This window comes from Urocitellus parryii, chromosome 5 (genome assembly GCF_045843805.1).
Source record: "Urocitellus parryii isolate mUroPar1 chromosome 5, mUroPar1.hap1, whole genome shotgun sequence".
NCBI lineage: Eukaryota > Metazoa > Chordata > Mammalia > Rodentia > Sciuridae > Urocitellus > Urocitellus parryii.
Window position 1 is genome coordinate 64584069 of NC_135535.1, and position 23329 is coordinate 64607397.

The 23329-nt window shown below is 38.7% G+C and overlaps 1 protein-coding gene across 5 annotated transcripts in view; it reads right to left on the minus strand.

The window, feature by feature from the left end:
- The window catches only part of Scn8a (sodium voltage-gated channel alpha subunit 8), a 113608-nt gene that overhangs the window by 79388 nt on the left and 10891 nt on the right, over window positions 1-23329 (minus strand). For 3 of the 5 annotated variants that reach the window (XM_077799304.1, XM_026398646.2, XM_026398645.2), the window contains exons 2-6: window positions 14842-14960; window positions 12870-12959; window positions 11916-12044; window positions 10054-10145; window positions 1047-1268 (exon numbers count right to left, since the gene is read on the minus strand). In XM_077799304.1, coding sequence (XP_077655430.1) covers window positions 1047-1268; window positions 10054-10145; window positions 11916-12044; window positions 12870-12959; window positions 14842-14960 — 652 coding nt within the window. Of the gene's footprint in view, window positions 1-1046; window positions 1269-10053; window positions 10146-10300; window positions 10393-11915; window positions 12045-12869; window positions 12960-14841; window positions 14961-23329 lie in introns of all 5 variants that reach the window. The other 2 variants (XM_026398648.2, XM_026398647.2) reach the window with 1 other exon arrangement.

Here is a 23329-nt window from a genome sequence, read left to right on the forward strand (position 1 = left end):
TGAGTTCTTCATCCCTTTAGACAATTTTAATATTGTACTGTTATGGTTTAGATATTAGGTGTTCCCCAAAAACTCACGTATGAGACAATGCAAGGTGGTTTATGAGAGGCTTACCCCAATCAGGAATTAATCTCCTGACAGGGGTTAACTAAGTGGTAACTGCAGGCTGGTAGGGTGTGGCCGGAGGAGGTGGGTCATTGGTGGTGTGCCTTTGGGGTATACATTTGGTGAGTTGAGCTTAGTTTCTCTCAGATTCCTGATGTGACATCCTGGGCAGCTTTCCTCTGCCACACTCTTCCACCATGATGTCCTGCCTCACCTTGAGGCCCAGGGAATGAAGCCTGCCACTCATTCTCAGTCCCTATGGATTGAGACCTCTGAAACTGTGAACCCCTAAATAAATTTTTCCTCCTCTAAAATTGTTTGGCAGGTCTTTCAGTCATAGCAGTGAAAAAGCTGGCTAAAACATCTTATGACTTATTTTTATCAGGATATTCTAGAATTCCTCACTAGTTGGTCACTAGTTACCATGCCCTATTTTAAACTAGAAGGCAGGTATTCCTGGAATCTCCTTTGCAACATTTTCTAATGGTTACTTAACTGACTTCAAATGGTGTCTTGGAGATTGCCTGACTCCCTAGACTAGGTCAATTACTAATGTCTTACTAATTAATATTAAAAAAGCCTGAGTTCTAATGCATAGGCATATCTTGGACTAAATATTTAACTACCCCAGGCAACCTAGCAAAGGAAGGAAGAATTTGGACCAAGTTTCTAAGCCTGAATTTTAGAGCAAAAGTTTGTGGGTACATGTGAAGATTGTATAAAGTTTCATTGGGTTTCAAGGGGTAGAAGAGAGAAAAAGGGAGAGTGTGCTGGCATTTGAGTTTCTGAACACAATCTGGCCTTGGGGAAAGGAAATGACCTCCTGAGGCTGCTTCTGGTAACACTGCCATTCCTTTCTGAGCCCAACTATTTTTTTAAGCCCAGTGGTGGCTCTGACTGCACAGATGGGTTTTTCCCCTTGTAGGGGAGGAGCCACCTACTTTTATTGTTGATATACTCTTCCCAATCAAAGCCTTTGGTGCCATTTTCAAGATAGCTCTCATTGAAGTTTATGGGCCACACGACACACTTGTTTCGCAGGTTCCCCATGAACAGCTGTAGTCCGATCAGGGCGAAAACACTCAGGCAGAACACAGTCAGGATCATCACATCTGACAGCTTCTTCACAGACTGAATGAGGGCGCCAACAATTGTCTTCAGGCCTGAAGAGACAGTGCACCCAGAACCAGAGTCACTCAGAGCCCCTCCCTCCCAGCCTCCCCCTTAGCCTGAGCTTCTACTCCTCCCCACAGCATCCTTGAAATATGCCCAGTGTGTCTTTATACCACGAGAATAACGGTGTCAACAAAATGAGGGGTTTCCAGAAGTTATAATTCTTAAAAAGCTAAAGAAAGCTTCTTCTACCAACATGTGGCTCCTTTTTTTTCTGAACATACTTTCCTGTCTTGGACAACTTTTTAGTTCTCCAAATGAGCCAGGTCCTCAGTGCTTCCCTCAGGCTGACTGCTTCCTTTCAGCCCTTGTCTTACCTGACTATCTCCTTTCCTTCAGGTCTCGGCACAGAAATCACTTCCCTCAGAATCCATCCTTCCTTCCCAGCTCTTCTCCCTCCCCCACCACTGTTACTATCTTAATAGCACCTTACACTTTCCTCTGTGGTGTTTATCACAGCTATAATGCATTTCTTATGTCTGTATCATTCACAGCCGAATCTATAGCCCCTGGTCCACAGTAAATATTTGTTTAAGAAACAAATGGAAAAATCAGGAATTAAGGAGGCTTCCAGGTTGGAAAGGAAACAACTGGGAAATTTAAAAGCCAATAAGAAGCAAGAAGGCATAATAATATTTTCCCATCAGTTCTGGAAATGCCAACATAATGAAAAGGTTAATTATTAATTCTTTATTTATAATTTGCCTTTACATTTAAAAGTATACCTTGTCTATATCACATTTATAACCTGCTTGCTACAATGCCCCCCCCCCACTTTTCTCTGGCTTAGATTAAAAATAAAAACCATTTATAATCTATTTAATTTTAATTTTATTATAATCTATTTTAATTTTTAAGTGCAAGCCACTGGTTCAAATTTAAACCTAAAGAAGGTAGATTTTTTAATTGCACAGGGAAAGATCAGTGATGGAAGATGGAAAAACATGGTTATAGATTCATGCTGTTTGGATTCAAATGAGTCTACATGTGGCTCTTCTTGGAATTCCCAACATTGTGCTAACACAGGACATGGCCAACAGAGCACTGATACTTCTGGTGGCCACCGTACCAAGATAAGCAGGAACCAGATACTGAGCCCTAACACCCAGGTCTCAGGAAGGATCTTGTTTCTGATCTACTTCTGAAGGCAAGAATATCAGAGTGTCATTTAAAGTAATCCTAATCTTGGCTTTGAAGTATACAGTTGGGCAAATCATTGCTAATTTTAATCAAAGGTATGTCATTTACTTCTGTGACCTGAGCACCTAACCTCTTGGATCCTCAGTTTTTTTCATCTTTAAAATGAACATAATTAAGGTCGGGGGTGTAGTTCAGTGGTAGTGTTTACCTATCATGTACAAGGCTGGGTTTGATCCTTAGCACCACCAAAAATTAATATAAATAAATAAGTGAATCTTTATTTATTTATTTTTAAATTATAGCTGAATATCATAGGTCTACTGTGAAGATTAAGCATACTTCATATAACACATTTAACAAAGCACCTGATGCACAGTAAGTAATTCAAATGTTATTATTGTAATAATTTTCTGAACCTCATCTACATAAAGAGATTTACAATACTAATGCCATTGAGTTGCTGTAAGGTTTAAATAAGATAATGAATATAAGAAATATCTAGTTCAGTGCTTGGCACACAGCTGGTATGCAGGACTCATTAGCTACCGTTACTATACAGACATTTCCTTCCTCAAAGGGACATGCTTGGAAATGACACAATCATATGATGGTGGCATGGACTTGGGTCATCTCTTGCTGTATCCTGTAGTATCCACCTACAATTTTCAAAGTTAAGCCCAACAGAATTCTCTGCATAGCTATGTATGCTGTGTTTAGCCTGGGACCTGGCACAAAGCAGGTACTTAAGGAATTTTTATTAAAAGAGTAAATGAGAAATTTCTCTCTTCTTATACAATATCTTGAAAGGGATCTAAGGGGAATTAAAGAGAGAAGCATTAAGAATTAGACCACAGTGCTGCTATGGGTGCAGAAGCCTAGGCTTTCTTACAGAGTATCTTCCTTGAAAACTGTGGCCACCAAAAGATTAGGAAGGGCTTGCCTGGGCTCCTAATCCGATTCCTTTCCTCCTCACATGGCTGTGCAGAAAAAGCACCAGATGGGGAATCAGAAAGCAGGAATTCTGTCCTGGCTCAGTCATTATTTATGACCCACCATGTTTCAAAACCAACTTAAGATCACCTCTCCAAGCCTCATTTTCTCATCTATAGAAAACAGTGCTACATGGCAGCGGGCAGTGAAGGAGAAGCTGAAGAATCTTCTCTGGGAGTCTTTAAAAATCATGCAGGTCTTCTGTTTACAAAGTCAAAAAGTGATTTAAAAGGGGATATTTGGATGGGTTACTGAACAATGTTTTTAAGATTTTGTTTCTTGATTTCTTCAAAAGGAACTTATGCAGCTGCCTTGCCCTGAACAGTTAAATTACTTATCTGAACACTTTTAGTCTTTTTTATTGCTGTTTTAAGTTTTTTGTTTGTTTTGGTACAGTACTAAAGATTGAACCCAGGGCCTCAAGTATGTTAGGCAATGGTTCTTCCCTAGAGGTACATCTCCAGCCATCTATTGCTTTTTTGACTGAACTGAAAAATATGTGAGTTGACATTTGTATTAGAAATAAGTTTAAAACTACGAAATAACCAAAGCAATCCATTTGCTATAACACATAATTTTTTTTTTTAAAAGCACACAATTTTAGCAAGAGTCTGATATAATTTCCTGAGAATTTCTTTGGAAAGTTCTAGGCCTACAAAACAAGAAATTCCAGGCCATAAGCAGCAACTATCCCCTGTTCCCTAAGGATGGGCTCTCAGCACCTTATTTGTACCTTCTCTGAGTAGTTACAGATGACAGGGTAGACATCTGATCTAAATCCAGATCCTTTCCTACAGGGATCTGGAATAGGACAAGAGACAGTTGAGCAGTCTTCATATAATGGTAATATATAAATACTCTGTCATTATACTAAGATGTGTCTGGGAAGTAAAGGAATTTAGTGCACAAATGCACAAAGAGAGGGAAAGAAGAAATAGACACATATGAGAGAGAGAGAGAGAGAGAGAGAGAGAGAGAAATTACTTCCTGGAAACAGGCTTTTGGGCTCTGCATTCTTGTTTCTACTCTGTCTTCCTGAGGTTCAAGACCATTCCAGTCTTGGGATTCTTTAAAGCACTCCTATATGCTTTTACTTGCCCAGAGATACTCAGCGAATACATCAACCATGCATGACAATCCTCATTTCCTAGAGATAGACAAGAATGTTCATAAGCTGCTGGTTTAACATTTTTTATCCAGAAACCAGATGTCATTACTGAGGAGATCTAGAAACATAAGTTCAGAAAGCTAAAAAAACAAAAGAACCAAAAAAAAAAAAAAACAACAAAATAATTTCCCCAAGTGTTTTGAAGCCTGAAACTTAGCTTGTCTTCTTGGTGACAGTTCATGTAGCTATCAAGTAGTTTAAAGTGTAAACTTGTTAGAAATCCTATTCAGGTGCTTGTGTTTCACTGGGGCTCAGAGAAATGAATTTTAATTGAGCAAGAAAAATTACTACATAACATTAACCATCTAAAAAGTTTACTCTCCAAGATTCTTGTCCAGGTCCAGCACAAAATTAGAAGCACAGGGAAAAAAGATAATGGGCTCAATACTTGCGGATGAAGCAAACAAATGTAAATAGTCACTGAATTATATACTGGTCTCAGCCAAGACTCTTCTTTCTTCCATTAGGGTTGATAATTTAGAGTGACCACATCTGCAGAGACATCCATGTCAATTTATGAAGATGACACCATCCATACATTTCTTAAGCTCAAGCTCTATAGTCCTGCCAGCGGTGGCTGCCCAACACAATAATATATCCAAGCAAAAGCACTCCTGCCACCATCAACATGGATCAGCAAAGCAAGAAGTTGCTAGTAGAATTCCTGACCCCACACAAGCAAGAATGAAGAGTGCTGCTGTTCTGGCTGTGAAGCAAAGCTGTGTCTTGCTTTTTCTATTGGCTCACAATACCACATGCTAGAACAAGCAAGATACTGACTGAAAACCGATTATCCAAAACAGCAGAATGCTCCTTCCAACGACTCCTACACAACAGAGTGTGCAACAGAAGCCATGTGGGGGCAAATTGGACAGAAAGAACTCTTAGAAGAGGCTAACATTAACTAGCATTGGTATGTATCTGAGCAGAAGTTAATACATTTACTACAGACCACAAACAGACAGCTGGATCTAATGTACAGAAAAGTTAGCTACCAGAGAGGAAGTCAGGTACTTCAGGAATTTTGGGAAACAGGTGAAGCCAGGTCACTGTTACAGGATTCTACTCTACTCTATGTCCAAAGGCACCTCGGATTTTCCTGCGACCTTCCATAATGCCCAACAATCCCATGAACAAACAAAGAAAGCCAGCTTATGTGCTATGTCCAGAGAAATCAGCTATGTATGTTGGGATCAAAATCTTCCCTTGTTATCATGACCAGATTATAAATAACTAAATCATCAATTCTCATTCCTCAGTAACTCAGGCTGAGAAATTTAAGTGGTTTGAAGCAATGTGAGTTAATTCCCTCACAAAATTAATACTGGAATAAGCCTCAGTAGCAGTCACAAGCAGTTCTCAGAGAAGGTAAAAGAGCAGCTTCCCAGTTCCCAGAGCCTGGCTGGGACCAGGGATAAAAGAGAACCTCATCAATTTTCCTGTTGCAAATGCAATCTTCATAACAACAGTTCTTGAAGGTTTTTCACATCAACATAAAAATAGATAAATAAAGGTACTGTGTCCATCTACAACTAAAACATATATATATGTTTATGTATATATGTATATATACATACATATATGTATGTATGTATGTAATTTGGGAGCGATTTGGGGCCTATAGATTTACTTATAAGACCAGATTCACATCACAAAGTATGATCCAAGCTAAACTGGCCTTCAAGGGTGGGTCAGTGGGATCTTGTGACTCTTCAGTGCTTTTCCACTTAGGAACACTATTAAATTTTAGTTATCTTTCCTAGGAAGCAATGTGGAAGGAGAAATATGAAACCATCAGGATGAATAACTGGAATATTTTAAAAGAAAAAATGATCTGGGTGTTATGGTACATGCCTGTAATCCCAGCTACTTGGGAGGCTGAGACAAGAGATCATAAGTTCAAGGCTAACTTTAGCAACTTAGTAAGACCCTGTCTCAAAATAAAAAAATAAAAAGGATGAGGAATGAAGCTCAGCATTAAAGTACCTTGGGTTCAATCCCCAGTACTAAAAGAGAAAAAGAAAGAGTCTGAATATAGTTTTGAACCACTTTTTCTATTCCCTTTTATTATGTAGCAGAAATTGCCACATTTACTGAACACACATTTAAACAAAGTACTTTCTTTGTGAATACTGGGATGGGAAGAAGAAGGGCTCATCATTTCCCCTGCTTCCTACCTGATACCACTGGATATAAGTAAAAGTAACAGAAACAAGAGCAGAGATGCAAAATATCCAAGAGAAAAGTAATTAAGAAACTACAACCCTAAGAGAGAGATGGTATAAAATCAGCACTGGTGAGCAGCAGGTAAGTAGTGCTTTGGGGGAGCCACTTAAATGACTGAAATGAAAAGGAACTGACAAGTGTGGCTCTCCCAACTGGTTCTATTTAGGTTATTAAGTGTTACCCTCCAAGAGAAGCCTGAGAATCCTCCACTGGGAATCTTACCCTATCTTAAGGTATGTTAGTCCTGAGGCATATGACCAAAGCATGCAGATGATAAAACTTCTGACAAAGTATAAGTTCATAAATACAAACTGAAAACAAAGTTTTAAGACATAAACTTTTAGGCAGAATATTTTGACGTCAAATTGAACCTGGCAAATTCCAGGCCAAAGCAAATTTGGAAAGGGTCTACTCTATCATTGACCCTTTAAGCATCCAGTGTGCTCACCCTGTTCTCTAAGCTGTTAACTCTGAAAAAAAAAAAAAAAAAGAAGAAACCATGAGAGATTTTTATCCAGGTCTTGAGCTGGTAAATAAAAGGGCTCAGAAAGTGGGGTTTGGGCTTTTCTAAGCTGCACAAAGTCTCTTAAAGTAAAGCATTTCTTATACAAAACACCAAACCTAACTGATGTACTTTACTCTCTAATATTCTGGAGTCTTGGCAGCCCTGATACATTCAAAATATCTACTAGATAACTCAGAGGAAGGTCAGTGTTGGCCCAGGTGAGATAGGGTGAGTGCTCTAGGAAAGGAAAAGTTCTCATGAAGGGAGCTGAGACTTGAACATCCTGCAGACTCTGTGTCAACTCTATGGTCACTCTCACTTCCATTCTGTTTTTGGCAGATCTGGCAAAGCCTAATCTAACTAGGAACAGGAGAAGGCAAGAAAAGCAGCAGTTCCATTGAAGTACCCACAAGAAAATTTGGGCAGGCAAATTTTGGTTTGTACTAAGGGGCACAGTGTCCTAGTTCTACAACAGTGGAATCAAAATGACTTAGATTTTCAAACATGAGATAGGCTCAGATCCACTGACACACTGGTGCCTGGCCTTGGAAGGAGACCTGTGTAACTGGAAGGTAGGGAAAGGACAACAGCACTCTGAGGAAGACAGAATGACAGAAAAGTTCAGAATTTTACACGGGATGAGAAAAGCCTCTCCGTAAGGGAGACGTCAACTCCTGGATTTCTCTTACTAACTCTAAAAGGTAGAATGGGGAGCAAAAGGATTGGAACTAAAAGTCACACTTTAATTCAAAAGCCCAATATACCTTTTACTGACAGTGATCTATTATTAGCTTTACTATCCTTAAAGTTATTCTCCATCCCAGTTAGCTTCCCAAAGCCAGCTCAACTGGGGATGCTTCTAGAAATAGGAACCTGGGAATCTATTTCAAACTGTGAGGCTGATGTCTAAATCTTGACACAAACCCTTTCTTTGGGCTTAGGTTTCTTTATGATAATAACTGTTACTACTACAACCATTTATGGAGCACTGCTATGGGCCAGGCACTGTATTATAGTCAACTGTATGTTTATGTATTTATATGTATTACTACAGTATTAAGTAATATGATCAAGAGTTACCTTGCAGAAATGCCCTGGTCAAAAGGTAACCATAGAGCAGAGACAAAGCAGAAGCAATGAGCTAGACTAGAGATAGCATCTGCTGCCCCAGTTAGTGAACAGAATGCAGCTTTCCAATTTAATTCTAGAAGAGAAGTTTTGAGATCACAAGAACATAAAGAGACAGATGCCTTGCAGAGTACGCTGGGGGAAATGAACAGAAAATAGAGGATCATATTTTAAAGGGGCCAGAGGAAGACAGAGACCAAAGGAAAAATGAAAGTAAATGTGGCACTCCATCTCCCTCATAAAATAAGGCCTGCCTAAGGAATGTTCCTTGAGGTTCCTGGTAAATCACATTCTAAGTCTGCCCTCTCCAGGATTCTACCTTTATTCTTCCCCCTCTTGCTATCTGATAATGTTGAAACAGGGAAAAGAGAAATATTTCTGAGGCAGCCACAGGGGATGAGGCATGTGATCAGAATGGATTGTCCCTGTTCTCTGTACTCCTATTTCTACAAAACTACTGTGGAAAGCCTGGTCTCTGGGGAATCTACTTTTAAAATCCTAAATACAACTAAAATCCAAAGAGCAATCACATTGTCTTAAGCTCTGGCAAGTTACTGCTAGTCTATCTTAGGCTCACAAGACTAACAAAGTACTAAACCAAGTACCTTTCCTTCCAATTTTAAGGCTAGTCTTTAGGAAGAGAAGTATTAGCCAGTTGCAATGATTTAAATTAAATTAAGGGATCTTAATCTGGGGTCCACAGATGGGCTTCGGGGGGGGGGTCTGTCAACTTTCATCTGATTCTCAAAAGGATCCAAAACCTTCAAAAGGTCAAGAACCACTGGGCTAACTCAACCAGGAACAAAAAGAAAAAGGCAAAAATTTTAAAGAGATTATCAATCAACTACCTCTCAAACCACCCTCAGGATTTCTTTTCCCTTCAAGTTTCTATACTTTTATTTGCCCATATCTTTAGTTGTATCTTATCTTACCTTTGAATTTTTTTTAAAAATAGCACCTGTATAAGCTGTCATTGGGATTTAGGTTTGAGAATGATCCCTGAATATATGTATAGTAGATGCTACTGGTTCTCATTCTAGTGAAACAGACAGCAGAAGAACAGGATAAATGGTGATTATTAAAGTTCAGTTCACTAACTCCAAGGCTCTTAAGTTTTTCTACAATTCTGGACTAGTTAACTGTGTAGGTCTCATCTGCGATTAAATAATTCCATTAGTACAGTAATAATAAAAACATAATTCTTTGAATAACATTCCATCAGCAAACCATGCTATAGGAAGCCTAGAAATCACAAGCAATGGAATGATGGCACATGTTAAAATTACTGTAATTCCATGAGGCTGGGATTCAAATGATTTATATACAAAGAAACAGCTAGCTCTACGATGATTGTGTTCAGATATTGTAAGATCCAAGGGTTTCTTAAGCACGTGCTTTTTCAAAAGCATGGATGAAATGGGGGCTGCATGCCTGCAAGCACAGTCAAAAAAACCTGCCTAGGGACCAAAAGGCCATTCCAGAGAATGTCTCTCAGGAAAAGCATGCAGAATGCAGAGCATATCAACCGTGCTCACACCAGTTTAGAATGTGGTGAACAAAATGAATGAAGGGAAAAAAGAGATGCAGCAAGGTCAGTCTTGTGCACACATTTTCTCACCTGGAATTACAGAGATAGTTTTCAAAGCTCGGAGAACCCTGAATGTTCTCAGCGCTGAGACATTGCCCAGGTCCACAAACTCTGTCACATATCTGTAGTAAGGGAGGTCACACACAGACACAAATGACAAACACAGACACAAACACAAACACCAAAGGAAAAAACAAAACCACAACAAAACAAAAAGTACAATACGTCACGTCAGGGCCCTAACCCAACACCTAACACCAACCCCAGGCCATCTTACCTGGAATTACCGAAATAGTTTTCAAAGCCCTCAGTACCCTGAAAGTGCGCAGAGCTGAAACATTGCCTAGGTTTACAAACTCTGTTATATACCTGCAGAATCAAACCAAAGTTAACTTGTAATGGTACCACTGGGTGAGGGTTTGAGAATGGGGGAAAGAAAGGGTCTTATATACAAGGTATGATTTCATTTTTTCCCTGAAAAAGAAAAATTTCAAAATATAAACATTTAAGTAACATGTCTTAAAAAAAAATGGGCAAGGAGAATTCAAAAGTGTAACTGAAAGAATCACTCTAAGTTTCTAGGATTTAGTCTCTTAATCAGCAGTGATGTGCAGATCCCGATCAGAATCATTTTACTGTCAGGTCAATTACATTTTCCTTTTTAGTAAAAAGGAAAGCCAGGAAGTAGCAGAGACAATTTCTTAAGAAAGGGAAACAAACTTCTGCAGCAGGAGCCCCACAAAAACAAATCTACATTAATGTAGCTCCCTAGTTAATGACAGCAAAAATGCCTAAATGGCTGTATATATGACTTATGCAAGAGTGGTATGCATATGTTTCCAGTCATGTACACAGTTGAAAATGTTTCCTGTGACAGACAAAAACAGGGCTCAGGAAAATCCAGATCATGAACAAATACTGAGTTGAGAGCCCATTCTATCACCAGCTCTGTGCCTACAAAGACACTAAGATTTTAAATGAACACCAATGTGTATTTCATAATGCTGGAGAGCTAGAAATTTCATTATATAACGGAAAGTCCAAGTTCCACTTTCAAATATTCAATGCATAACTCTCACTCACATTTTACAGGGGAAATACATCTTTCTATGCAATGCTCAGACCCATACATGTGCAACACACTCTTTCTCATACATCTGTGCACACACATAAAACCTAGGCACCACCCCCCATCACATCCCCAAAACAAAAAGCACTTTCACACCCTGAAAATAAAAATACTAAAGCCTGTTATAACTTTTCTATCATCAAGTGAGTTTCCCAAGAGACATTTTATTGCTAAAGCAACACAAGTTACCAGGAGCTCCTAGCATACTTATGTGGAGTTCTACAGTCTCCAGTGACAGTTCAAAATTCTGGTTAGTAACTTCAGGAAGTGCCAATTTGGATACCGGGGCTCATGATTTGACTCTAAAGTGTGCTCTGAAGTCTGCAACACCTGGACAGCCTCATTAAATCACATGTGATAAGACGTGCCCAGAACACACATTTTCACCTCTAAAAGATTCTGAATCTTCACAGAGGCCTCCTAGTGACAGGTGTGCCAATCATGGTCAATGTCATAAAAAGGAATAAAATATAAAAATAAAATATGAGTATCCATGGGTAATATATCCTACTTTCCCTCCCAGCTGTAAAGACTCTGCTCACCTTCTCCACATAAACACACTGTGGCTGCTGTTGCCTGAAAAACAAAAGGTCCTCACAAGCAAGAACCATAAGCACAAGTTCCCATGTGTACCCATTGATTCCCCTTACCACTGAGTCCACAAGCTCTCACTTGCAAACACCGTCATGCAAACATCCAGGAAAATCCTCTGCCACACACGTGATCACACCCACAACACCAATAAAGTAATCAGAGAACTTACGCCATCATGATGACACTGAAATCTAACCAGTTCCATGGGTCCCGTAAAAAGGTAAAGCCATCTATGCAGAAACCTCTTGCAATGATTTTCACTAGTGATTCAAATGTATAAATCCCTGTGAACGTGTACCTGTCAAAGAAAAGGAGAACTTAAGGTAACTTCTGAACATACACAAACTTCAAATGAACCTTTCAAGATCACACCTGCCTGAAGTATGGCCTTGCAGAAGGGCAGAAAGGGCATCGCCAAAGTGGTAGGACAGAATGAGGAGGAGAAAGGAGCACTCTGAATGAAACTCACTGAAATGCCCACACCTAGAACTCTGGAATGCTGGGGGTGATATGTCTTTTTTTTCTTTTCTTTTTTTTTTTTGGTACCAGGGATTAAACTCAGGGGCACTTGACCACTGAGCCACAACCCCAGCCCCATTTTTTTTTTAAGAGACAGGGTCTTACTGAGTTGCTTAGCACCTCATTTTTGCTGAGTCTGGTTTTGAACTCTCCATCCTCCTGCCTCAGCCTCCCAAGCTGCTGGGACTACAGGCGTGCGCCACCTTGCCCAGCTTGAGTGATATTTCAAGGAAATAATAATGTACTGCCATCTAATACATCATCATTTTGGAGCAGGTGAGGAGTCCCCCAGAGCTACTTTTAACCTGGGAGGAGTCAAAAGAGAAAGAGAGTACCATCAGGAATTAAAGACACAATACAGTGACAGAGCCATGGGCAAATGCTGGCTAGCACAAGAAGGGCAGAGGTGGGAGCAGACTTTGCTCTTTTTAAGAGTTGACTTCTAGAACTATTTCCTAAATTCCACATGTATCCTCACCCTTCTCCACGAAATAGTGTCAATAACTGTTCTTCTTTTCCTTGATGGATAAACTGGCAAAACACAAGATTCAATGACTTAAAAATCTTTAAAGCAAACAAGGAGACAAATAAATGAGCTACTTACTCCACATTCTTCGACCAGTCTGGAGGGTTACTAAAAGTCATGAATACACAGTTGGTCAAAATAGTGCACATAATGATCATGCTAAATACTGTAGAGAATAGTCAAGGGGGAATACACAAAATCTGGCTTTTTAAAAGAAATTTTTCTCAGGGAACAAACACATTTTGCATTGGATATCATAAGAGCTCAATCAATAGACAGAACAGAGACAAATCACAGAAGAGAAAAAGGCAAGTTGATAATGAAAATTGGCTACCATCACCAACAAAGAAAGCCACTGTGTATATCCCCACCAGAGAACTGTGGGTGGATGGTTCTTCTTTCCACAGGGTTGTTACTGTTCTACATCTTTTGGATAAAATATTTTCTCCTCTTACCACTTTCACTTCAACTATAGAATAATCCTCTAACTACCTTAACTTTGTGTATAGAAATTATCAGTCTACTACACTTAAAAATCATCAGGTGAAAAAATAAATCTTTACTACTCAGTATTCACTTATTATTAATTACCTTACATAAGTAATTATTTGAAAATCTACATATAATTAATGGTCCAGCCCCCCAGTCCTTCCAGAGGGCTGAACTGTCTTGGGATCAAGGTGCCAGCCAGTGTGCACTGCATATGCCCAACATGGAAATGCAATTGTGGCATGTTAGGTACAGATTTCAAGGACATCTGTATTCCCAGACTCTTGGGGCAAATCTAATCGATTGTTCTGAGAGTGCCCAGAAAAGTTTATGAATAGCAAACCATTTTGCTGCCGTTTCAGTTTCATCCACATCTTTCTTAGCTCTTTTTGTTCTCATTGAGGAAAATTCAACTGTTTCAGGTCAACATGAGATTCTCAAACTCAAACTGTCAGTTTAATAAGCATGCTCTAACTCATTTGCTAACCTATTCTCTTTTCTTAATGACATTCCCCATCTTTATTCTCCAAGTGGAGTTTTAAAAAGAGAAAGCTACTTCTTCTAGTTGGATTTTATTTTAGAGTACAATAACATACCCTTTGGAACCAGAAGAGAGTATAATAACATACTTTTTGGAACCAGAAGAGAAAAAAGCACTCCACCTCTGATCTAACAGAAAGGGAAGAAGTCCACTGTAAATTATTTATTTCCCATAAATCTTCTGATTTGTGAACTATGTTGCCTGTAAACCACGGATTTCAGAACCAGTTTGCTAAATTCCTGCAATGTGGCAGGGGCTTACTAAACTCATTGGCTAAGTTCATCTGCTGATTTCTTCATCCTCTTTGGAGGATACAATACTCTTTGACACATGACTAAAGTGCTGTTAAATTAAATACCAAGCATGCAAGTTTAAAGTCACTATGTAGGGTTGCTAAACCCATCACATAATTTTTCAAGTGTCATATGGTTTTCTATATAACAGGATGTAAAAGCCAAGTCACATGAATAAATCAACATTTTTTTTTTTTTACTTAAGGAGAGTAAGAATCCCAGAAAATATTCATATCTATCCTGCAATCTGCATCTAAACCTCTGTAACGAGGAGGCTATTTCATCTGAGAATTATCATGGATACTTTCTAAACTAGCTGCTGAAGAAAAAATATATATATATTCAAGGAATATCTCTAAAGCATTCATTCAACTATTTGTAACTCCAGAGTCAGCTTTCAAAAAAATTCTCATATTGAATCTTAATATGTTAACAAGCTAAATAGTCTCCGGTAGGATGAAATTAAAAAGTCAAGACTTCAATTAAAGGTTACCATCTTAATTTGTCCCTCATGACACCACCAAAATTCCAGACTCCAGTGATATCATCCCAAGAAAAAAAAAATTTTGCTAATTTTCAGCTTGCGGTTTGTCAGGACCACACTCTTAAACTCTCCTATTGGCAAAAACAAAACCAAACCCTTAATATATAATTCAGTTGTCAAACATCAGGACATACACAATCAGGCAGTTGCTGCATTCACTCCACATTCGTAGAAAAAGGATATGAATGTATCAAAATTTTAATAGCTATTCTTCTTATCAGGTTAAAAGGACTTAAAATGTACAAGGCAGGCGTGGCACTAAATCTGAAGAGAGTTTTTCCTCTGTTTAATACTACAAAGGTCTGTGGAGAAAGAAAAAGAGAGAAATTATTAAATCATGAGAATTAATCACCATACAAAACAACATTTTTCTAGTTATGGAATAAATAAACTCAAAGGTATTTACAATTTTTACACTTCTATTTGCTTTTGAAGGCAAGAAACCTTAAGACTATCTTTTTCCCCTCACCTCCCTTTTCCTGCCCTATCCCAGATTATTACAAATAGCTGGCATAATCTTGGCAGTTTTACAAAATATATTTGTCTCTTTCAGAAATAAGACTTTTGAACTATACCTAAGCTCCCCATGCCAGATCTGAATAAGATACTGAAGTTCATTAATTTAGGATTCATTCACTCAACTAATGATGACTGAACACTAATACTCGTCAGACGATATTGTCGTACTTGGGAGTTATCAGTGAACAATGCAGTCCTGATCTGGAGAGAGTATTTTCCAATGGGGAGGACAGACAATAAATAAAACATAATGAATAAATAAATTATTTAGACTGTGATCAATAGAAGGTGATTGGTGCTATAGAAAAAAGAGGAAGACCAGGGAAAAGACAAGAATTCGAGGCAGAGGATGGATAGATGGAGAGGTGACTGTTTTAAAGAAGGTAGTCAGGGTAAGCCTACTGGGAAGAGAGTTGAGCAAAGACTGGAAGAAAGTAAGAAGAGCTCTTCATTCAATCACTATATCAATATTTATCTACCACGTCTGCTCTATCTGGCTTTTAAGAGCTTCCAATTTAGACCTTGCCAAAATTGTTCAACTGTATCCCCAGCATGAATCCTCCCATGTAGCCAAACTAGTCCATGTCCCCAGAACAGGTTACAATGACGCATGAATTCTGGCCTTCGTTCACACTGCTCATCCTACCCTGAATGCTTTGTCTTACGAATTCATTTTAATTCAATTATTTTTGAGCATCCATTCTGTGCCAAGCATTATGCTAAGCTCCAGGGACACAAAATTGAACAGAATTGTACTTTTAGGGAAGACATATAAGTGAACTAGTAATTATGATGCAGGGTAAGTACAAAATTCAAAATAAAATATGTATATTGTATAAGAAGCTACAGGAGGGAGACCCCCACCCCTCCTTGGGTGGAGAATAAAAAGGACTATGAACAGGAAAGGGTTTACAAAGAGAGGTAAATCATATTTGGAAGGAGTTTTAAGGACAAATAGGAATTAAGAAAAATTGGGCAGGAAAGGGAACAGCATAACATGTACAAAGAAGCACAACAGTGTTAACTGTGGGCTGCTTTCAAGGAGTGGACAAGTAATTTTGTGTTGATGAGAATAAAACTGGGCAGGGGAACAGTAGCTCGTGATGCTGGAGAAACAGGGTCTATTAGACTGGCAGTCTCTAAGGAGATCAGATCAGAAATAAATACAGAGAGCAATGGCCAAAGGCAAGTCATTTTAAGTAGTTTTTGTTGTTTTAATTTAGAGCAATGTATGCTTACAATTAAAAACAAACAACCAAACAAAAAGGCAGGGCCTGATGGTAAAGGTCTGTTATCCCAGCTACTCAAGAGGCTGAGGCAGGAGGATTGCAAATTTGAGGCCAGCCACATCAGTTTACGCCCTGTCTCATAATAGAAAGAAGGATGGGGACGTAGCTCAGTGGTACAACACCCCTGGACTTAATTCCCAGTTCTGGGGGAGAGGGGGATGAATGACTAATATCATCCTTTTACTGAAGGATAACTTTGCAGCTACCTTTTTTTTTTGGCGGGGGGGGGAGTAATATACTTTCAGAAATGTTCTGTATAAATATAAACATACAGATAAGGTATATCCTTAAAAAGTCTCTCCCTCAAATGAGATTATACAATAATTAATCGTTTCTACCTTACATTAAAAAAAATGAATGAATGCAAAGAAAAGCCCAGGACCAGATGGTTTCACTAATGAATTCTACCAATGTTTAAAGAATTAATACAAACTCTTCCAAAGAACAGAAGAGAAGGAAACATTTCAGCAAATCAGATATTCACATCACAAAAAAACTCTAGACTGATATCCTTCATGAATATGGACACAAAAAAGACTCAACAAAAATACCAGCAACCAAATCCAGCATTTAAAAGGGATTATGCACCATGACCAAGGGGAATTTATCCAAGAAATGAAAGATGGTTTAGCATATGAAAACCAACCAATGAAATAAATTTTAAAAATAAAGAAAAACCATATAACTATCACATAAGTGCAGAAAAACATTTAGCAAAATCCAACATCCTTTCATGATTAAAAACACTAAAAAAACTAGAAATAAAAGCTTCCTTAACCTGATTAAGACTATTTATGAAACAAATCACAACTAACATACTTTTTTTTACCCCCATCCTTACAACTAGGCTTTAAGTTCTTTGAAGGCAGGAATCAATCTTAACACTTCCTCCCACAGTTCCAATATAATGTTTAGTTCATGTGTTCCAAATAAACTGTTGGTAGATTTTTCTTTAAGTTCCTTTTCTCTTCTATTTGTACCTTTCTTAGTCTGCCAATCACACTAATATCTTCGCAATAGGAAAGCTATATATATTCTGGAAACATCTACTGAATCATCCCATGTTCAATATTGCAGTGTAATAATGCACTTCCTGTACTAGTGTCCTGGTTCTGGAAGGATAGTCTGATCCTAAAAGCGAAAAGAAATAGTAGATCTAAAGTTACCATGAAACAGATCAAAGGTACAGCTCTGACTTCCTTTTTTTTTGTTTGTTTGTTTTCCAAAAGAAACAAATAGGGCAGGACTTTCCTCAAACCCCCTCTCTGAAGTACTTGTAGCCCTCTGTGTTTCTATAGCAACCTTCTCTGTAAAAATGCCAGTCTTTCAAATAACCTCCTTATTCAACCTCATAATATTTCTGTGAAGTATGGGTGAAGGCGAGATTATTAGCACTCTGCATCTTACAAAAGCCCAGGAGGGGAAACCACCTATAAAGCTCAGGTAGCAAAGAGCAGTATATTATGTGGAGCTCAGAGCCTCTTTCAGCTTCTACTGTGCCAGACTGGGAGGCAATTTCATGGCTATATGGCAGAGAATGAAGCTGGAATGGGGGATGGATTCTCTGTGAATGGGAAATTTGAGTCCCTGGGATATACTACATAAAGTAGCAAAGCAACAATGGAAGAACCACTGTCCCATGCCCCTACAAACCACCAGGCCAGGTCATCACTAAATTGCCTACTGCTGTAGAAAATAAATAACAGCATTTTAAAAAGTGTCATGTTCTGTATCTACTACCTCTTGTCTCTTAATTTTGTCACAATGGATCTAGCGGTACCATGGGGGGTATTTCCTATCACAAAATCAGTGCCTGGCATACAGCAAGCACTCAATCAATGTTTGTTTATTGGTTAATAAACAAATGTTCATGTTGTCCGAGATAATGGAAAAGTGGAAGAGGAAAAAGAAAAAGACGACATCAGGAAATTAAAACTATTATTCTCTGGATGAAGATAAACTCAGAGGCAGCTAGGATTCTGAATTAATAGAACAATGAATTGACAAGTGGGAGACTGAGGGAAACTAGGTAACTTTAGTGAATTAAATAACTACGGTTTTGTAAGTAGAAAGGCATTATTAGGGACATTTTACATTTTACGAAGAATAAATTTCCGTAATTTGGTACTGAATGCTACACATAGAACAAAAATCACTTATCATTTCTCCTTTCTAAATATTTATATTCTATATCTTCATCATGTATTTAGAAAACCAGATATTTTCTCTAGTCAAAAAAAACCAAGCAGGTCTGGGGATGTGGCTCAAGCGGTAACAAGCTCGCCTGTTATGCGCAGGGGGTGCTGGGTTCAATCCTCAGCACCACATAAAAATATGTTGTGTCCACCAAAAACTGAAAAATGAATTAAAAAAAAAAGAAACAAGCACACAGTCCACATTAAACCTCCTGAAATGAAAGCAAATCCTCCACACGTAAAGTAGCAAGTTGCATTACAATAAAATATTATTAAGATAATCAGGTTTACAGATAATTAAAATGGAGTTTTGCATAAAGCAAGATAACATTTGGAATAATGCAAGTCCTCATAGCTTAGGAATTTCCCTGTTAATACTGGTATTGGCAGTGCATATGTGACGGAGAGAACACACCCAATGTTGGCCAGTTTTAATTGTCAATGCACAGGTAGCAAATGTTGTAGGCTTTGTAGGCCACATAGTTTTTGTGGTAAAAACTCAACTCTGCCACTGTGTTACACAAGTAGTCACAGACAATGTATAAAAAACAAGAGTGGCTATGTTCCAACAGAACTTCATGAACACAGAAATTTCATACAATTTTCACATGTCCAACTGTTGAAGAATATGAAAACCATACTGAACTTATGGGTCACATAAAAATAGATGACAGAGTTGACTTGGCCCATGGAATACACTAATACCAGTTTCTGACTAAGGTGAGACCAGCTGCATAAGAATAATCTGAGTAGATTCATATATCCCACCTGCAGAGGTTCTGGTTAAATGTGTCTGCAGAAGAATCAAAGAATCTGTGTCCACCAGGTTTTGGGAACCACCAGATCATCTCTCAGCTCATGTCTATCTTCGCCTACCTCTACATAGCTGTATGGCCTAGGCGAGCCATCACACCTCTCTGGATCTCATTTTCCTCATCTATAAAATGAGAGAAAGGGCTGGCTGAGGGGTGTGCTCAGGTTTTTTCCAGGTCTGATATCTGTGATTCTCTGATTTGGAAATTTCACAGCATAGATGAAGTGCAGCAAAGCAGTAAACCATACTTTTGAAGAGAAGGCATATTATTATTTATTCTTTCACATTACTTCTTGGTAGAGCTCTCCTAAGTTAGTTATTTTGCTCTCTCAAGTTACAATCCGTCAAGTCCAGGTACAACAGTGCTTGATACTATCCTGACAACCATACTTGTGTCAGCAGGGGGCAGCAGGGAGCAGTCTCAGGGCAGTACTGTATGCATCAAATATTGCTTCTCTCTCCACTGCCTTCCCTCTCTCCAGGGAACAGTGAATATGGGAGAGAGAATGAACAGTACAATTGGTGATGCACTGACCATACATATAATTGATTTTTAAAGCTATTTGCATGGATGATTAAACCTCTGTCATCACTGTTTAACTGCTGGTGAGATCCAGAAAAAAGTTTCATCCCTTGTTCAACTCTGTGCTCCAACACAAAAGCTTTTGAAGCCCAGAGTAGGAAGGACAACAAACTTTATACTTTTATGAGAATACTTTTTAAGCAACAATCACTTTGTGCCTATAAAGTCCTATAGTATTTCACCTAATCTGTCTTAAGTTAGATCTTTGTAAGTAAATGAGTAAAAGGGAAATTGAAATTGGACTGTGATTTACTGCCCAAGGGGAAATATCAGTTTATAACAACAGTCAGTCAATGAATTAGCGTACAAGGCCCATTAAGAGCCGTGGAACGGCTCTTAGCAAATTATGGCATGGAGTATTAATAAATGTGTCATGCTGGCATAAAATGAGCCTCTGAAAAGCACAGGCTTTTCATTTCTAATTAGCAATGTGGGGCCCAGAACATGTGATGAGGGAGCATTGCCACTGCTGCTAACTCAGGGTGAGATGTCTTCTTTTTGGGGAAGACATCTAATTAGGAAAAGGGACATTGCGCACATTCATATACACACCAAACAGATTCCAGCACACTGCATACATAATAAAACAGACAGTTATCACAGTACTGCTGTGCTGCCACTTATCACATGTCCTGACCGCCATCCCAAGACTGGAATGATTTTTTTAGCCATACAAAAAGTACACATTAAAACAACAAAGGGTATATAAATCTAAAAGGATGTTAGAGTATATCACAGAACAGAAAGCTTCTTAGGGAAATGTTTATGACCCAGCTCCTCATTTGCTGTGGGACACATGACCCAGGAGAATGACTCTCCACTCAGCCAAGTTCTCCGCCTCATGATCTCAATTAGGGCAAAAGTAATCTGTATACACCTGATGACTTGTCTCTAATGGCTCAGAGGTAAGCCAAGAGGTAAGCCTCTTGGCTCAGAGGCTTACCTAATCTATAAGAAGGCAGCTGGGATCCAAGGCTCTTTGCGCCTACCTGGCTATAACTGCTACTGGCACTGGCTCATGACTATCTCCCAGGACCTGGACCCTAGATCCTACCTGTTTTGATTTCCACAACTACCTGACCCTCTCATTTTAGCTGACTTCTCTGGCCTTAAATTCTTGCCTGTCTGAACCTATTTATTATATATACTACATTCTCCCAGACCTAAGTACCTCTTTTGAACTGGGCAACTGGCCAGCTGTCCAACAATCAACAGCAATTTGGCATTCACTTCAGAGTAACTATGTATATGGCCAATATAGCAGGCAACAAATAAATGTCCTTTCAAAATTTTCTTGTTTTAATAAAGGAAAATATGAAGCAGAATCTAAATAAATTCTACGTCAGGCTATGAAGCTATTCAGAAATAAATGACTTGTCAAATGAAAATGACACCACCATAGTGAAGTATCTTGATGTCATAATGCCTTATTAATCCCTCGAGTAAAATCATAATACAGGCTATATGGACTCAATGTGTCCCAGGAAGGCTCCAGCAAAGGCATAACTAGACTATATTTCTAGAGTACCTGTGTCCTAGTATGAACTGTCCTTAGAAATACTGAATAAAGCAGGGCATGAGGGATTAGGCAAAACAAACTTTTTTTTTTTACACTTGTACTTCTGTTTGAATATTTAGAACCCTCATCCCACAAGTCCCTATTTCAGTATACCAAGAACTGAGCAAAAGCGATGTCTAAATCTCATATTAACAAATAAAAAGTCTGGGACTGGGGCTGTGGCTCAGCGGTAGCGCGCTTGCCTGGTATGTGTGAGGCACTGGGTTCAATTCTCAGCACTGTATATAAATAAATAAAATAAAGGTCTATCAACAAAAAATATATCCAAAATCCTTTTGGCTACTGATAATTTTACCAATGAATCTGAAGTAATAATAATATTTAAGGTTTATTAAGCACTTACTATGTGGCAGGTATCCTTCTAAGATGCTTTCTATAATAACTGTCTCACAGCAATCACTCTGTGAGATAGATACAATTTTACAGATGATGAAATTAGGGCAGAAATGTTAAGTAACTTGCCTAAGACCCCAGGGCTAGTAACTGATGAAACCTAGCTGGGTGTGGTGGTGTATGCCTGTAATCCTAGCAACTCAGGAGGCTGAGGCAGGAAGATCACAAGTTGAAGGCCAGCCTCAGCAAATTAGTGAGACCCAGTTTCAAAAAATAAAAAGGTTGGATGTGGCTCAGTGACTAAGTACTCCTGGATTCAATCTTCAGTACACACATAAAAAATAAAGCAATCTAAATTGAACCAGTACAGTCTAATTTCAAAGCCTATACTCTTACTTATCATGCCACGCTGAAATTTTAAAAAGCTTTAAGCCAGTGGTGCATGCCTATAGTCCCACCTACCCAAGAGACTAAGGCAGGGGGATCACTTGAACTCACAAGTTAGAGACCAGCCTGGGCAGCATGGAAAGACCCTGACTCAAAAACAAAACACACAACTTCAAAACTATTAATCAAATCTATCTCTTTATTATCAGACCAAAAATCTAGCTCTTCATTATCAGACCAAAAACAAAAAACCACAAACAAACAAACAAACAAACAAAACAAACCTACAAAAAAAAAAAACAAGCTAAGTGCTCTGTCTAAGCTATGGTCACAGAGGTGGGCAACAGGAATAGTAGAAAAAACTAGGGTCCAGATCTCCTGCTTCTAGGCAGGAATTCTTTACCACGCTAGGTTATCTGAGCCAATCCAGATCAGTGAAGGAACCTTCTTGACCTAATCCCTTTGATATTCACAAAAAGAAAAGCCCCTGCATTTGCCTCAAAGAGTATAGCAATTACTTATTTATGGGTCTTTTCCCCAGGTTGGGCTGGATGAAGATAATGCTAGTACCACATCTGTCTATGGCTATACATTTTCCTGGTCCTTCTTCATACATCTCCTCATTTGGTTTGACCTTGTAACCCCATGCCTTCCAACTCACATTTGAAGCAGCTGACACTGTTCCTGCCTACATCCTGGTCACAGGAAGCCACAGCTGGCAGAACAGCAGCACTATGTCCCTGTTGAGCCAGCAGATGCTGCTCCCCAGGGCAGGGCAAGTCTAAACCTTTTCCATGGCCATTCTTTCCCACTACCCTTTGACATGAATTTGCTGGTAACTTCCTTCTCTTTATCATCTTAGGATATACAGACTTGCTGCTCTAGGATATGGCAAAATGCATGCTTATTATATAAAACAAATAAACCCTTTCTAAATTCATATTCTAGAATCTGTTCTCATTTTTTCTCAGA